General features: G+C 44.6%; 3 protein-coding genes across 7 annotated transcripts; all 3 read left to right on the top strand.

Moving 5' to 3' along the window:
• The first annotated feature begins 267 nt into the window (after positions 1-267).
• CCNB1 (cyclin B1) lies at positions 268-4,379 on the top strand. Of its 5 annotated transcripts, XM_030511868.1 has the most exons (9): positions 311-356; positions 477-571; positions 942-1,463; positions 1,667-1,849; positions 2,219-2,377; positions 2,772-3,008; positions 3,418-3,558; positions 3,815-3,925; positions 4,169-4,379. In XM_030511868.1, the coding sequence occupies exons 3-9, from the start codon at positions 972-974 to the stop codon at positions 4,277-4,279; spliced, it is 1,434 nt and encodes a 477-aa protein (XP_030367728.1). In that variant the 5' UTR covers positions 311-356; positions 477-571; positions 942-971; the 3' UTR covers positions 4,280-4,379. The 5 variants fall into 5 exon arrangements, with proteins under 5 accessions (XP_030367727.1, XP_030367728.1, XP_030367726.1 ...); XM_030511867.1 differs by lacking the exon at positions 477-571 and having other exon boundaries at positions 268-356; XM_030511866.1 differs by lacking the exons at positions 311-356; positions 477-571 and having other exon boundaries at positions 683-1,364; positions 1,416-1,463.
• Positions 4,380-4,720: 341 nt separating this feature from the next.
• CENPH (centromere protein H) lies at positions 4,721-12,039 on the top strand. The gene is made up of 9 exons (XM_030511873.2): positions 4,721-4,892; positions 4,988-5,043; positions 5,673-5,721; positions 6,244-6,318; positions 6,985-7,041; positions 7,929-7,992; positions 8,279-8,330; positions 9,471-9,628; positions 11,203-12,039. The coding sequence occupies exons 1-9, from the start codon at positions 4,771-4,773 to the stop codon at positions 11,284-11,286; spliced, it is 717 nt and encodes a 238-aa protein (XP_030367733.1). The 5' UTR covers positions 4,721-4,770; the 3' UTR covers positions 11,287-12,039.
• A 52-nt stretch (positions 12,040-12,091) lies between these two features.
• Positions 12,092-16,036, top strand: MRPS36 (mitochondrial ribosomal protein S36). The gene is made up of 4 exons (XM_030511874.1): positions 12,092-12,238; positions 13,051-13,114; positions 14,458-14,645; positions 15,896-16,036. The coding sequence occupies exons 1-4, from the start codon at positions 12,200-12,202 to the stop codon at positions 15,911-15,913; spliced, it is 309 nt and encodes a 102-aa protein (XP_030367734.1). The 5' UTR covers positions 12,092-12,199; the 3' UTR covers positions 15,914-16,036.
• Positions 16,037-16,121: the final 85 nt, after the last annotated feature.

Here is a 16,121-nt window from a genome sequence, read left to right as displayed (position 1 = left end):
TGCCGCGCTCTGGCTCGCTTCCGGCCGGTGCCTGTACCGGTGCCGGGGCTGGTGCCGGAGCCGGAGCCGGAGCCGGCCCAAGGCAGGACACAGAGACGCGGTTCTGAGCGCCGGGGAGGGCCCGACCTCGGCACAAGGGCGCCCCCGTGAGGGCCGCAGCCCCTCACGCTAGTCGGCACGGGAACGCATTGAGGCGGGGCCGGCGGCAGCCAATAGGAGGCAGAGGCCGGCCAATGAGCGGCGGCGGGCGAGCTCTTTAAATGGGCAGCGGTTGCGGGGAGCCCTCCGCTGCACTCCGCTCCGCGCTGCGGTGCGCGCCGCGCCACTGCCCAGCCATGTCGCAGCGGGTTCTTCGGGTAAGGACAGGCCGGGCCCGGCGGTACATGGTGGGAAGGATGGATGGGTGGATGCTCGCTCTCATGCGAGGGTAGCGATCCCTCTGTGTCTTGCTGCCTCTTTCCCTTCCCTGCGCCCAGAAGCCCTGCGGGCTCGCAGGCAGGTGCGCCGCAGTGGTGCAGCCCTCCTGAGCTCTTCCGCTCGCCCTGGTCCTCTGTCAGCAGGGAAGGTGGAGGTAGGCGGGCGCACGCTTCTCAAGTGCCTCCTCGGTCCCTCCGGGCTCCTCTTCAGTTCTTAGGGTTGGGGGCAGGAGCAGCCGCACAGCCCCCCGGGGTCGCGTCTGTAACCCTCCTGCTTCGCGGGTGTGTGCTCGTGTACCCTGCAGCCCTCCCGCGGCTCCTCTCCTCCAGCACACCAGTTTCGGGATGGGGGGAGGCGGACAGCGCGGCCCGTGCAGCATTCACCCATCCCTCTGCTCCTTATCGCCCGTTTCGGGGGTGCAGCCGTGCAATCCCTCTTCCCTCCGTCTCTGCCCCGTACCCGCTGGCAGGGGGCAGCCGTGCGACCCGGTGCCGCTGACCGCCCGGCCGCCTCTCCCCCCGCAGCGCACCCGGCAGTCAGGCAAGGGTAGCGCGATGCCGGTCCTCAAGCGCTCCGCGACGGTAGCCCGCAATATGAGGCTGCGTCCTCGCACCGCTCTGGTGGACATCGGCAACCGCGTCACCCAGCCGAAGACATGGGGTGCTGCCAGGAAGCTGGCGACGAGTGGGGGCTTGGAGCGGGAGCCGGGCAGCGGGCCCGTGAGCTCCAGCCCCGAGAGAAGAGAAGAGAAGCAAGGTAGCAGGAGGAAGCGGGGAACCGCTCCCACGGAGGAGGTGCTGCCGCCAGCCCCGGAGCCGAAGCGGGGAACCGCTCCCACGGAGGAGGTGCTGCCGCCAGCCCCGGAGCCGAAGCGGGGAACCGCTCCCACGGAGGAGGTGCTGCCGCCAGCCCCGGAGCCGAAGCGGGGAACCGCTCCCACGGAGGAGGTGCTGCCGCCAGCCCCGGAGCCGAAGCGGGGAACCGCTCCCACGGAGGAGGTGCTGCCGCAAGCCCCGGAGCCGAAGCCGGAACCGCAGCCCCAACAGGTACAGCCCAGGGCCGTGCGCCCTCTCCCCCGCCTGGGTCAGTGGCGGGGCCGTGCTGAGCAGGGGCCCTCAGTCATGCCCTCACATAGAGGTCGTGAGCGGCTCAGTGACTTGCTGGGTGCAGCTTACCAAGCTCCTTTGCTTGGCCCGCACTGGGCTGAGGAGGGAGGTGCTGCCTGGGCTGATCCCGAATTTCCTTGCAGCTGGAGTCTCATTCTCCAATCCCCATTGAAATACCTGGATGTGCACCATCAGACGATATGCAGTGTCAGGCTTTTTCTGGTGTCTTGCTTCATGCGGAAAATGTAGTTGCTGAAGATGGTGACGACCCAAACTTCTGCCGTGACTATGCGAAGGACATCTACAAATATCTGAGAGAGCTTGAGGTTGGTAGGAGTAGGTCAGAGCCCAAGGGACATCTCCTGACACTTACACTAAACCTGTCATCATAATTTTGGCTTGGAGCTGGTATTCATTTTCACTCATGAATTTTTCTGAGGCACTAGTAAGTGATCCCCCAACTTAAAATCTAAGATTAAACTGAGCTGATAACATAAACAGATACTGGTTATTAGACCAATACCATACTCTTTCTAGCCCATCTCTAGTAAACAAGGAAACCTTGTGCCCTGTGGCTTACACCTGTAGGTTGTGCCTACACTGAACTCTGATAAGCCATAAGATGCCACAGAGGCTAGATGTTGCAATGCTCTAGCTAAGTGACTAGATTTATTAACCCTATTCCTTCCACACAGGAAAACCACACTGTCAGACCCAAATATCTGGCTGGGCAAGAAATCAATGGGAAAATGCGTGCCATACTAATAGACTGGCTTGTGGAATTACACATGAAGTTCAGACTCCTGCACGACACCTTGTACATGTCAGTTGCCATCACAGATTGCTTCCTGCAGGTGAGTGTCTCTGCCTTGTGTCAGGAAATTCCTTCTTCCCTAAGCAAAAGCACAGGCAGCACTGATCTGTAATACCATACATAGACATGTAACCCTTAACAAAATACACTTGACCAACAAAGGGCATTTTGATGCTGAATTGTATGCACCACAATAACCCCCTCAGCTATGAACAGGGACTTGATGTATCAAAACTGCTTACTCTTCTGCCTGATTTGATCTCAAAGCCTTGCAATACCCCTGCAGGTGGCTGAAAGATATCATGTACAGTTATTCTATATATGCAAGTATGAACATCCTGCCATTGAACAAATCTTACACTGGCTACCTTGAAAGGCTGTGTTCTGAGCTCAGTTCAATGATTCATATAAATCTCTACTGCTTATTACTACAGGACAATGCTGTTTCCAAGAAGATGTTGCCACTGGTTGGCGTCACAGCTATGTTAATTGCCAGCAAATATGAAGAGATATATCCCGTGTGTGTTGCAGACTTTGTCTATATAACTGATGGCGCTTATACAAACAGCCAAATCTGCCAGATGGAGATTCAGATCCTGCAAGCCCTGGAATTTCATCTGAGTCGTCCCCTAGCTTCGCACTTCCTAAGGATGGTATCAGAGGCTGCACAGGTAGAGCTGAGAACGCATGTCAATATAAGCAGCATCTGAAAAATGTGGCAGCTTGTTTAAAAGGTTCAAAACTTGAGTACTACAGGAGTTTAGCAGCTAAGGTTAAGGCCTGTCTCCCATGTAGAAACAGGTCTTGTTTGCTTTCAGTCACATGATCCTAATCCACCCAAAACCAGAGTTAAAATGCCTGCCTGGTACTGCAGGTAACTGCTAGACCACCACTGAGCGGTCTTAGGCTGAGCAGCCTAATACAGCTCAGAACTGCTCTGCAATTAAGCCACTTGAATTTCAAGCCTCTAGCTCTCAAAATGTTTGCTAAGGAAGTATTTCTTCCTGCTTGATTAAACAAAGGCTTGACACGATGCTCTTGCCTCAGAGATAACCAATGCTCAACTCTCTCTTACTGTAGGTAGACAAGAAACAGCATGTTCTGGCCAGATACCTAATGGTGTTGTCCATCGTGGACTATGATATGGTTCATTTCCCTCCATCCAAGACTGCAGCAGCTGCTTGCTGTTTGTCTCTGAAACTCCTCAATGGATGCGAGTGGGTAAGCTGTGCTTGTCACACCACCTAGTTGGGGACTTAGTGTGCCTCTGCACCAGCTTAAAAGGCCAAGTGACCACCTCCTGCTGCCTTGTGGTATTTCAGCATTTGCTTGTCTCCCAGTGGCCCATTACAAAGGGACAGTAATTGTTAACCCTCCTCTGGCAGGCAGGAGACCACAATTGCCCAAGAGAAGATAAAGAAACCACTGTACTTGGGTTGTTCTGGTAAGGTTGTCTAATGATCTCCCTTTCTTTCAGACACAAGCTCTACCATGCCACACATCTTATACTGAGTGTGACCTCCTCCCAGTTATGCAGCACATAGCAAAGAATGTAGTTCTTGTGAACAGGGGCATCACCAAGGAGACGGTAGGAATCATGGTGCAGATGGGGAGTATGTGTGATTAAGTGTCAATGTGTGGTGCTCTGAAGCTGGCTTAGCTGAGCTGCTACTGGCAGACTTCAACTGAAGTTCTTGCCAAAGTGGTGTGAGCCAGCCATGAACTGGTTGCGTGTGCCAGGATGGGCTTGGCTTGACCACCAAAGGCACAGGTAAGCGGGAATACTGTAAGTTTGTGAACAGGGTAAATTTAATCAAACTTACCTCTGCAGGCAATTAAGAACAAATATGCTAGCCCTAAAAACACCAGGATAAGCACCATTGAACAGCTGAACTCACCTATCATCCAGAATCTAGCCCAGTCTCTGAAGAAAAAGCGTTAGCTCCTGTGCAAAATCAGTGCCAAAATTGTTCTTCTAAACCTTTGTACATTATGTATTATTTGTATGTTTTGGGATGTCTAATAAAGCACTTCACCTTCTACTCTGTGTTTTGTAGTAGTACACAACGCTTCCTACAGCTGAGGCAGCGTGGAGGAGGCTGTGAGCAGTGCTGGGGCGGGTGAGCTCCCGTCTGATGCGGTGCCTGCACCAGTCGAACTGCAGCGCAGCTCTGTTACCGCCGTATTTATTCACTGTAGCAGACTTCTGCTAACGACCTGCAGCTTCCTCCCGCAGAAAACGGCTCCGAGAGTATGACCTGCTCCCGGTGACATGGGACAACTCTGCTCTGCCTGCCTCCTTCCACCCGCGCCCGTCCCCGTCACCGCGCCCCGGCTGCACCGAGCCCGCCCCGCCCGCCGCCGCGCGCGGGCTGTCGGGTGTCCCCGCCCCGCGCGTCTGAACTGAGCGCGGGCCGTTTGTTCCGCGCGGCGATGGCGGCGCGGGAGCTGGCGGCGGCGGTGGCGGCGGCGCAGCAGCAGCGGGAGAAGGACAAGGACAAGGACAAGGACGGGGATCAGGTCGTAGCCGCGGTGGACGGCCTCTATCTGCTCCGGTCAGTGCTGGGGGCCGGGTGCCGCGGCGAGGCCCCTTCGGCACCTGCTGCTCGGGGCCGCGGCGCGGGGCCTGACCACTGTCCTTCTGCTGCAGCCTGAGGGAGCAGATAAAGCAGCAGTTCCTGGAGTACAGCGCTGTAGCTGACGCCGGTGAGCTTATCCCTGCTCTGGCTCCCTCCCCTGAACGTCACGTTCTAATATACTTAAATATTTTTAAGTTACCAGAAGCGTTCGTTGCAACAATGAAATGTTGTTGTTGGCCGAGCAGCTCACTTCATTTTCTAGACAGCTGTTGGAGACATGTTTGCTGATAAAGCTGCCATCCGGTTATTGCCCACTGCTCTTTCTCTTCGGTTTCCACTTTCGGCCTCTATGGCAATCAGACAAGTGATGACTGGGTTTAGGAATCCGATCACTGGGGCTGAAGTCTTAACAAAAGTCTGCCTAAATGCTTGGCAGCAATACTGACTTAAGGCGTTTCTTCTTGTTCCCACCGTGTTTCCGCTGCCTGCCTCTTCTTTACTGAACCAGCCAGGCTGTATAGATGGAGCAATGCTGCCAGCCAGCTCTGGCATGTCTAAAAAGTGCTGTAATGGAAATAGAGTGAAGCCTAGTGATTCCTGCCATACAGCTCCCCAATAGTGGAAGAGATGATAAGGTGTAGAGGGAGAATTAAGAAATACTTTGTTAATATAGTCATCAGGCTGCTTTATGCTCTGTAGATTGCATTTAAAAGTCTTTGTTGTGCTTTTTTTGTTAGTGACATTCTTTCTTTGCAGGTACACCAGCTGCTGCTGATGACGCTGCCAGGGAAATGTCTGTGCTGAAGTATGTCATTGGGTGACTTCAAACTTTTGATGCATTTTAAATGAAGAGAAGGGTTAAGAACTGAGTTTGGAGGTTCTCTAGTTACTGCTGCATAGTAAATCTCTGGATTAACTATCACTACTTTGCAGAAGTCTGGTGAAAATAAAGGAAATTAAGGGAAAGTATGGGGAAGAAATATTTTGCTCAGTCTCCTGATGTAGTTTTGTATCTGATGTGGCTTCTCAATTTGCAGTGCTCTTTGCAGATGGCTAGAATTCACCTATATAATTCTACATGCTAAAATACTCCTACCCTTAATAATTTGTGGTTTACAGGAAAAAATCTTTAGACACTTAGAGAGCAAGTTAAAGTTGTGACACTGCTTTTAAATTTTTTAAATTAATATCTTCACAGTGTTTAGGATTCTGTTTTCTTGTGGTTTTTTTGGGGGAGTTTGTTTTTTGAGGTTTTTTTTGTTTGTTTGTTTTTTTATTTTGGTTTTATTTTTTTGTGTGTGTGTTTGGTTTCTTTTTCTTCCTTCAGTGCCATAGAAGATTGCAAAAAAGACATTGAGAAAGAAAAAGCCTCTTTCTGGAACAAGACATTAGCCTTGCAAAGGTAGACTTTTCTTCCTGTTTATTTGGAAGTTTTCTGTTTGTCTGTGCGTACACACATGCTCATATACATAATTCTGATTAAAACAGGATTTCAAAGTGATAGGGGGTGTGGTACAAACGAGTGATTTTAATAATGTTGAACCAGTGGGAATGCAGCGGGAGATACTGGGGGGTGGGGGGGAAAGGGGGAATCAAGTCAAAATGTGTAAACTCAAAGGTTCCGGCAAAATTGTGAAAGTTTGACTGTATAAATCGGTAAACATATTTCTTGGCAGCATTTTACAAATGCATATGAAAAGGTACAAGTTGATAAGCTAAGTGTCACACATCTCCTGTGTTACATGCCTGTTCATTTCAATTCCCACCTTTGCCCAGCTTACCTTCTGCAGACTCTGGGATTAATGGTGTTTTGGTGTGTTTGTCAAGACAGAAAGCAGTTGTCACTCACAAATCATCACTGATACACCTTTTTTGTCCTGAGGGTTAAGCCCCTGTATTTAAGAAGCATGATATTTAAAAGGCACTGAGAATTTTGTATGTATAATCCCAATACTAAAGTAGCTATAAATGGAACCTAGGAAATATATTTTCTGTTACTTGTCTAAATCTATTTCTCCCAGTTTCATGTCAGTTCTCATCAGCTTTGTTTTTTCCCCACACTATGCAGGATCCAGCTTATGGCTGCCGTGAGAGACCAAATGAAGCTAAACGATAATGACTCACAGTAAGATGTTCTTGGGAAAAGGATAGCTGGAAAGGAATGGTCTTTATACAGTTTTATCTGACGTATTCCTACGTTACTGCCTTGTACCTTTTTTAAAAAGCAAGCTTCTTTCTTCTAGTTCTGACTGAATGATATACCATCCACCTTCTAGCTGGCATCTGCATGATCAGAACTGTTATACCCAGGGTGGATTTACATCTGAACTAACCAATCTTTGATTACAGAGATCGTAATTTTTGATTCACTAGTGAGAACTGTTTGTAGTTAGGAGTTTTTTGCCTTTTATACATGAGTCACCTGCATTTATAATAGCTAAGCGTGTATTACAGGCTTATAACAGGGCCTTGGCTCTGCTTTGCTGCCTTCATTAATTTATTGTGTAGAAGTTTAATGTCCTTGAAAAAGAACAGAAAGTTTTGAACATGTTTAGAATCAGCTTTTAATTTCCTGCCCAATATTAACAGGTGCACACATCTGAAGTGTAATATAAGAAATTTAATTTCTGTCAGAAATACAGCTAAAAACACTGCATCGTCATGATGTCTCTGCCCCATGCCAGAATTCAAGAGCTTCAATTCTTAGCCATTCTCAAGTGGCTAGGCTTCCCTGATGCCTTCCAAGCTCTGTGATTTGAAATGTTAGACAGCCTTAACTGAAACTGAGAAACTGGGGGAAGATAATGAGGCTATTTGGCTCCTCCAACAATACTTAGTATAATAACTGTAAAAAAAAAAAAAAAGAAAAAGTATGCAATTTGCAAAAAAAAAAGGGGGGTGGGGGGGAGGGAAATTGGGATTTTCTTGTTTAATCTAAATAACCTTGATGAAAATATTTATGCTGTTGACTCATTAATAGTCTTAATGTATGCAACTGTGTTCCTTCCTTAGACTGCTGCTGAAAACTCTGCAAGACATAGTAAGGCTCAGCCAGGCAGTAGTTGCATATCAACAGGTAAGTGGCAGTCATAGCTTCTGTTGCAGTTGTTCGGGTCCACATGGGCACAAACACAGTTTGAAAGTAATAAGATTGCACCAGTCCTTTGAAGCTAAATGTGTGGCCCAAAGGGTGCAGTGCCTACTGGTGTTAAAATTACTGAAATGATTACTTAAAGTGAGTATATAAGAAAGTCTGTTTCTAGAGCTGCCCTTAATTGCTTTTGTGATTTGAGATAGCATTTTTCAAATTACTTAGGAGCCAAGAGTGTAGGGAATACTTTTTTTTTTTTTTTTCCTTTCAGCAAGCACGTGTAAAGGAACAGAAAGTGACTGACATTAAAAGGCAAAGACTTTGTAAGTGTGTTAGCTATACTGACTTTATGTTTGAATGTACAGTTCATATTTTAAGGTTCCTGTAGCAATATTAATTTACATCTGAAGTAACTGCGAGACACAGGTATAAAACTTCTGGAAAAGAGTAGGAAGTACTGTAAAAATGAGCTGGTGTGTTGTCTACTTGATCATGATACTGACCATTAGAATGGGAGGCACAAAAAGATTCTCAAGGAATGTGGTGGTGTTTTATCATTAGTGTAAGCTCCCCAGGAAATTACACATCATTTAGTAATTTAAATCAGACCTACAACATTTAAAGGATCTTTTTTTGTCAGATTGCACCTTTATGAAATGTTTGCAGAATAGGGGATGGGATTTACTTGCAAAGAACTTTTGTAGTAGTACTTATGTTGGTATTCAGTAGGCTTGTTAAGAGTGGGTCAAATTTAGATCTTCAGAATATGTTGGTTTTTTAATGTTCCTACTGTCATATGACCAGGTTTGTCAAAAGTTTTAACAGTTACTGTTTGTTTCATGCATACAAAGTGGTGTATATGTTGACAGTAATGAAAAAATGCAATGAAGTATCTGTCTTCTTAGAAAAAGTGAACACTCCTAATATCTTCGGAAATAAGGGGAGGAATGCTGTGTCAGCATTCTTTCAATATATGAACTGTCCCTGAATAACTTTATTCAGTCTAGTTTTTAGCCTGGCTTCCTATAAAACACTAGTAATATTCACTGATGTGGTCCACATACCCCTTGTACCACTTTGGTTTCAGTCAAATCTGAAAAAGGGGGAAGGATCTTAAACACCTCTGACTATGAAAGTTGTGACAACTGGAGGTGGGATGTAGAGCAGATGTTCGAATTACGGTCCATGTCTGATGAAAGTAAGAGACAGTATACAAAGTACTTTCTGTTTTGCTAGCAGCCAGGGAAACAATCAATGTACTTTGATAGGAGGTAGCCACAGGATGTGTTGCCTCTTGTGTGAAAGGAGTATGTTGACGTAGACTGGGGGGAAGGGATGGAGTGTGAAGTTAGGGGTATTGCACTGGAAGTGCCTTGGATGTCTGTGAGATAAAAAGCGGATCTTTAGTTCTACTGATCACCTTACTACTCCTTAACACTTAATTTTCCTCATAACGGAAAAAGTATTAAAAGAAGTTGGAAGACAGAAACTAATGCAAATCCATGATATGAACAAACTAAAGGAGGAACAAACAACTGGGAAAATGAAAATGCTGGAAGAGATGCATAATGACTACAAGAAAGAGAAAAACTTAACTACAGTAATTCAAAATCTATTCCAGGTAAGGTGTTTCAGCTTTTAGAAGCAAGATTGCAGTTTTGCATTACAGTCACAATAATTCAGTGTCTGGTAAATGTAACTTCAGGCAATATTCTGTTTTCTAATAACTTTAACGATAGTAATGGAAAAACTGCTCTATGAAAGGAAAACTTTATTGCTTTAAAGGCTGCAAGCATGAAATTGTCACAGGTTTTTTTGAACAATTATTTATGGAGTTTCAAGACAGTCTGTCTTACTCTTTTGTTCCCTTAAAGGTATAAAAATAATGCATTTTCTCAGAGAATATCTGTTACAGCAGTGGCTGTATTTCCTTGTACTGAAAGTCAAGTCACCTCTACACACCCCCAAATCAGTTCCCTTATCTGATGGTTAGGAAAAATAAGTAGGTCTTAATCCCATGATACCACTGAGCCAGGCTGCTGCTCCTCAGTCTGCCCCTTCTGACCACATGTGCTTCTCTGTGTTGCCCACTGAACCCTTGTGAAAGCCTTGGCCTGCAGCCACAGCTCATCTCCAGTTACTTTCTGTGGTGTCTTTTGGTTACCCTTTTGGTATCAGATGCTGCTGACTAGCCTGAATCCACATAGCTGGCTGGCAGGTCATCTGGACTGTGGAGACACACAAAGTGAGGAAGAAAAGCTCATGGTTTGGGATAGGGTGGAAGGGCCTCCTGCAGCATCCTGTGCTCAGAGGGGCGCTCCACTAAAGGTCAGTACGCTGTGTGGCAGTCAGGTACTCTGCCTTTCATTGTGTGGCTTGTCCTGGCTTCCTTCGCCTGGCCCCAAAGATCAGTGACGTAGGTACAAAGATGGGAGGCACAGTGAATTTACACAGTAAATTGTAACTGCAGTGTTCCTGAGTTTATCTGCAAAGAGGTTATGGAATCCCAGTCAAGCATGCACAAAGTTTATTTTAAAAATTTAAACTGGGGAAAAGAGAGAACATATTGGAGGGCTTCAGGTAAAGACAGGATATAATCACGCTGTGAATTTGGATGATCAGAAGAATTTCAAAGACAGAAAAGAGAGCCCCATGGTTTTGTGTTGCATGCTATCTACTACCAGCTTGCATTGATAAACAAGGTTACATCTCAAATTGAGAACAAGAAATTAAACATTTTAGTGGGGTTTAGATTAGATCTCCGGGTTTTGTATTCCTGAGATCTTCTGAGCCATAAGTAAAGCAAATCTTTATTGGTTAACTTCAGTAATTCCCTTTTTCAGTCCAGAATGGCAGGGTGAGAATGTCAACTGTGATATCGTATGTTTGAGGCAAACTTTATATGTTAAAAAATAAATCCTCTAAATTCCTATGTTTAAAATAGGGATAGTGTGCAAGCACCTCTGGGGAGTTCAAAGCACCACTTTTTTTTTTTTTGCCTATACATTGGCAGTAGGATCTAAAATACTTTTCCTCTTTGCCCCATCCCACCTATTTCAAATACTGCTGTGAATTTCAAGGGCTTCCAAATTAAAAATTAAAAACCAGACAGATTTTGAGAGAATTTAGTGGGAATAATAATTTTTCATGGCTTTTTTTTTTTTTTTTTTTTTAACCAATCTTCCTTTCTTACAGGCTATCATAATTGGAAGCAGAGTTAACTGGGCAGAAGATCCATATTTAAAGGCAATTGTTCTACAGCTTGAAAAAAATATCTGAGTCAGGAGAGATGGTGTTTGATTTTTTTTCATATAGTGTATGTAATCAATCTGCTAAACCTGATAAATTAATACACATTATGAACCTTTCTGGAAGCACTTGTTCACTGAAGAGGCTGAGAATGTAGCCACCCAGCTCTTCGAAATGAAATTTAGTTCCTGGTCCATAGCAAATGTTTGAACAGGTAGCATGGCTGATAAAACTATCTGAAAAGACCCTTCGTAGCTATCTTCTCCCAAGTAAAAAAGAATCATCATTGATATATTTCAAGATTTTATGTAAAATTCAGCTTAACCCAGGCCCTGTGGAAAGTTCAAGCTGGAAGAGGAAGTTAAATCTTTGAGGTTTATTTTCCTTTTTTTTAATTATCGCTTTATGTATGCGTTTAGATTTTTATATGCTCTGCTTTACACTGAATGTTTTCTGCTTGTAGCAACTGCTTGTGACTGTGCTATGTGCTGCTTAGTTACAGCTGGGTTTCCAGCATTAGACACAATCCATGCCTGCCATCCCACACAGCAAAATATGCCAACCTGAAGCAAGGTGCAGGTAAAGGGATGACTTCGTGCTAAGCACTAGTTAGACTTTTCTGCTAAAAACCCCCCATCTTTGTTTTATGCTTGACAAACTGAGCACATCATAGCACGTAACATGTTAAAATACGGTCAGTTTTAACTTTGTAAGTGACTTTTAAATTTTCGGAGGATGGACGGGGCGTGTCATGGTCCAATAAAGATAAAACGCTGACTTAGACCTGGTTTCAGTCAATGCTTTACGCCGGGTTTTGCTATGTATTCCGGCACAAGCCTGTGCCCGGGTCCGGGCCCGCTCTGGGCGGAGCCTCCCGCGCTGCGGGCGGGGCCCGGCGCTGCCCCTCAGACGCGCGCGGTGGGGTGCGGCGGCGGGGGTCGCCATGGGCAGTAAGATGGCGGCCGCTGCTAGGGTCGTTCAGGTAACGGCGCTCGCTCATGCGGCCTGCGGGAGGGGTGGTGGGGGCCGGGAGCCCGGCTCTGCTCCGGAGCGGGCCTCGCTTCGTGTCCTGCCGCCGAGGCCTGGGGCGGCCGGGGCCTGAGGAGCCGCCAGAGACGCCGGTGTCCTTGGCGCGGGAGGAGAGGCGGGCGGCAGGGCCCTCTGGTGCCGCCGGTTGTCGGTGCTGGTGCCGGGTTCTGTTACCGAAGGGCTCTTACCTGTGGGGCAGGCGGCACCCGCTGGTGCGGTGTGCGAGAGGGGAGGGCGCTGGCCGGCAGCTCCTTTCTGAGCCATCCGTCTTCAAGGTGAAGGTGAGACGTGGAGTCTGCTGCAGAAGACATGTTTCAAGAAAAAGCAGCGTGGCTTTGGCTACAAGCTTTATAATTTATAGGGCTTTTTCTAATGGAGATTGTCAGTTTTGTCCAGCCAGCTGAACAAACATACAGGCAGAGCACAGCTAGTAATTGCATGTGCTAAAACTTCATATTCGCGTTTGTGTGACAGCGGTAACAGTTTCTGCACACATACACATACAGACTGCAGTGCGAAAAGGAAGAGAACACTTGTTCCTGCTCTTGATATTAGGGTGGAGGAATAACTTTAAAGTTGACATGTCTCCTGCGGTACATACAGAATTTAAATAGGTAGTAAGTGTATCAGTGGTGGTGCAGAAAGCAGCAGGATAGAAGTGGTTGTTCAATACGTTGTATGTTCCATTTTACTATTGTGAAGGTAATGTGTGTCCAGAAGTATATTTTACTCTCATTGTTTCTCCCATACTTTGCCTTGTTCTAGGTAGTCAAGCCACATACTCCGTTAATTAAGTTCCCTGACAGGTTGAGTGGTCCCAGACCTAAAAGTAAGTATTTCAATTGTAGATCAAATCTGCACCACTTTTTTTTTTTTTTTTTTTGCATTAACTTTTATTTAAGAATTGGCACACAATTTTTCTGTTTCAACAATGCAAATCAACTGATTTTGACCAGGGTTTCTGAAGCATGGTTGTTTTAGTTGAAGGCAGCTCTTTGACTCTTCAGACTATACGTGGGAATACACATAATACATACGTGACTTTATTTCTTGGTCAAGACAGATTCAGGAAGATTTCCGGTGTTGTTTTCCCACTTATGTATAAAGTCCCATTTTTCCAAATACTAATATTTGCCTGAAATCATTATGCCCAAGTCAGTTTGTATCTGCAGAAATTATATTGCATTTTCCTCATCTTGTCTTAGTCGTCGTGTGTGCGATCTGCAGTATTAAAACCGTGATTATAGCTGTGTGTTTTAAAAAGTATTTCCTTGTGCTACTAATTAATGCTAAGGAAAAAAATTAATTGCAATCTTTGACATTATTTTTTATACATACATCTATGTTGATACTTACAGGATTCCAAATACTGTTACATTTAAATGTCAAAGTTACATGAGCAATATTTTGTTTTAATACTCCTTTTGAGTCAGCAAAGCATTTGAAACTAAAGTAGGAGACATCTGAAGAAGCTGTTTCAATATTCTCACTTCTTTATAAATGATACCACACCATTACTTGCCACAGTATTATCACGTTTGTGGCTTAGCTTCTTTAATGTGAATTCCCTAAGCCTAGCTCCTGGCCCTCACCTGTGCAGTGCTTCATGTACTCTGTGGTCTCTGCATTCGTTAACATTGATTGTTGATACCTGGTATTTGGTGGTCATTCTGCACATCATTAAAAAATTTGATATGATGCCATTTTAAAATGTTGGAAATGGGTACAACACTGCATCGCATGTTGTAGTATGTTTTTTCACTTGTCTGACTTCACAGTCACAATAAACAAGAAGCATCATCTCAGTGGATCTTAGTTATTTATCTTAGTTATCTTTCTACCTAATTGCCTCCACACACTTAATGCTTTCTCTCTAAGTACAGCTTCCCAGTGAAAAAGCCTGTTATGATATATGCTGATTTATCTTCTGTTCCTGCATCAGTATTTGTGCCACTTGAACATGCGTTCTCCTACTATCAGAATTTTTTCACTATGTCTTGATATATTTAACAAAAATAAAAACATGCTGTGAGAAGTAGAATGTCTAAATCTTTTAAGTATTTGTTACAATGAAGGTAACTGTTAATAACTGGCAATTTTTATTTGCTGCTTATTAATTAATTTTGTAGTACTGTTATATCTGTGTAAATGGTTTTGCAATCTGGGTTTCAGTACAGGAATCTCAACCAGCAAGTGTGCCATCTCTCCATGCTTCAAAAGCACAGGAGTCTCTAGGAGGCAGACCACCACCCTCTGTTAGTAGAGTACAAGGTACACCAGACACTTACGAATTAGCAAGAACCTTACCTCAGAAATACAGAAGGAAACTTATGACAGATGAAGAGATTGGCTATATTCAAGTAAGTTTCATTTATTAGTGTGTATCGTCTGTATGTATGTAGCATTTAGGTTCCTTCTACATCTTTTTCAAACTTTCAGATATTTTACTACCTCATAATTCTTTCTGTGTATGTACTCTGAGCTTCATGGCTTTGATGCACAATACCCAAGCCACAAATTCTTAATACTGAAGGTACCCAACTCTCACTAATTAGTAGCTTGCATATTGCTGAGTAGAGGGATACAGACACAAAACAGACATGCAGATAGCTGCTGATAGTCACAGCCTGCATTAATCACCCTCACTGCAGCTGTTTGTGGCAGCTGTTTTATGTGTATTTTGAATGTGCTGGATGGGAGGACAGGAGTCCATCCTTACAGCACTGAAGGCTGTAAGTCCAGAATACTTCTCAAAATATTTTTTAGAAGTTATTTATTAGTGAGTTAACTCTTGTATTTCTGGTAGTGGAAGCATTTCATTAAACTTGATACAGGTATTTTCTGCAATATTTGCAAATAAGGTATCGTACATGAAAGGCAAGAAAACCTGCTCTGTAACAGTTCTCTACTGCAAACACTGATGCTTAAAAAGGGAGAATGCACAAAATACGAAGAAATTGTGAGATGGTTGTGAGTTTGATATGAACAGAAGCTTGCATAGCTTTGGTAAATAAGGACGCTCTCAGTGTAACCATGTTACTAGAGGAAATGAGTTTTTTGGTGTGTTTGTGGGTAGAGTATGATAATTAGAAATGAATGAGTTGCTTCCCATAGTTATATATTCCTTGATCTCTGGCATAATTTTTCTAACAGTGAGGTAAATCATAAAATAGTTTTGTTGGGAAAATACGAACTGCATACCTTTCTGATTTCTCATAAAGATTGTAATGGCTGACCTTGGCTTTGGTTTTACTTTGGAATAATTTTACTTTGGAAAATAATTCTAAAAGTTATGCTCTTTACTGCTGTGGTCGCCAGAGCTTTCTAAAGTGAGTCAAAGTCAGGTTTCTTTAGAGACGAAGTGGACACAGCTGTAATTGTAGATTGCATGTGCTGATCTTTTTGTATCCTCCCCTGAGAAAAAAATGAGCTGTTAGTGGTGGATGCTGGTATTTGACACTTTGCACGTATTCTTATATAGATTAAAAATCAACATGTACATCAGAAATTAAAACTAGAACAGAGTGTTAGGCTGCAACAGTGCAAAGATTTAATCTCCATTTCCTGTTCTTTTAGTGGAATGTATTTAACTCTTGCTTTTCTTTTACAGCGTGGAGGTCCAGAATAAGTACGGAAGATAGTTCATGAGCCACTGTTGGAGAGTGAAGTATTGTATTCAAAATAAAGACATTTCCTTTAAGATTAAAAGCGATGGTATACCACTAGCTTTAATAAAATCTCGTGCGGCAGGCGGGAAGGCTGACACAGTACACTATATTAATCTGTGATTTAGGAGGGCTTTCTGTTGATGGCTAACTAGCAATTGAGTGTACTTG

This window comes from Strigops habroptila, chromosome Z (assembly GCF_004027225.2).
Source record: "Strigops habroptila isolate Jane chromosome Z, bStrHab1.2.pri, whole genome shotgun sequence".
Taxonomy (NCBI): domain Eukaryota; kingdom Metazoa; phylum Chordata; class Aves; order Psittaciformes; family Psittacidae; genus Strigops; species Strigops habroptila.
This window is presented reverse-complemented; position numbering and strand designations above follow the sequence as displayed.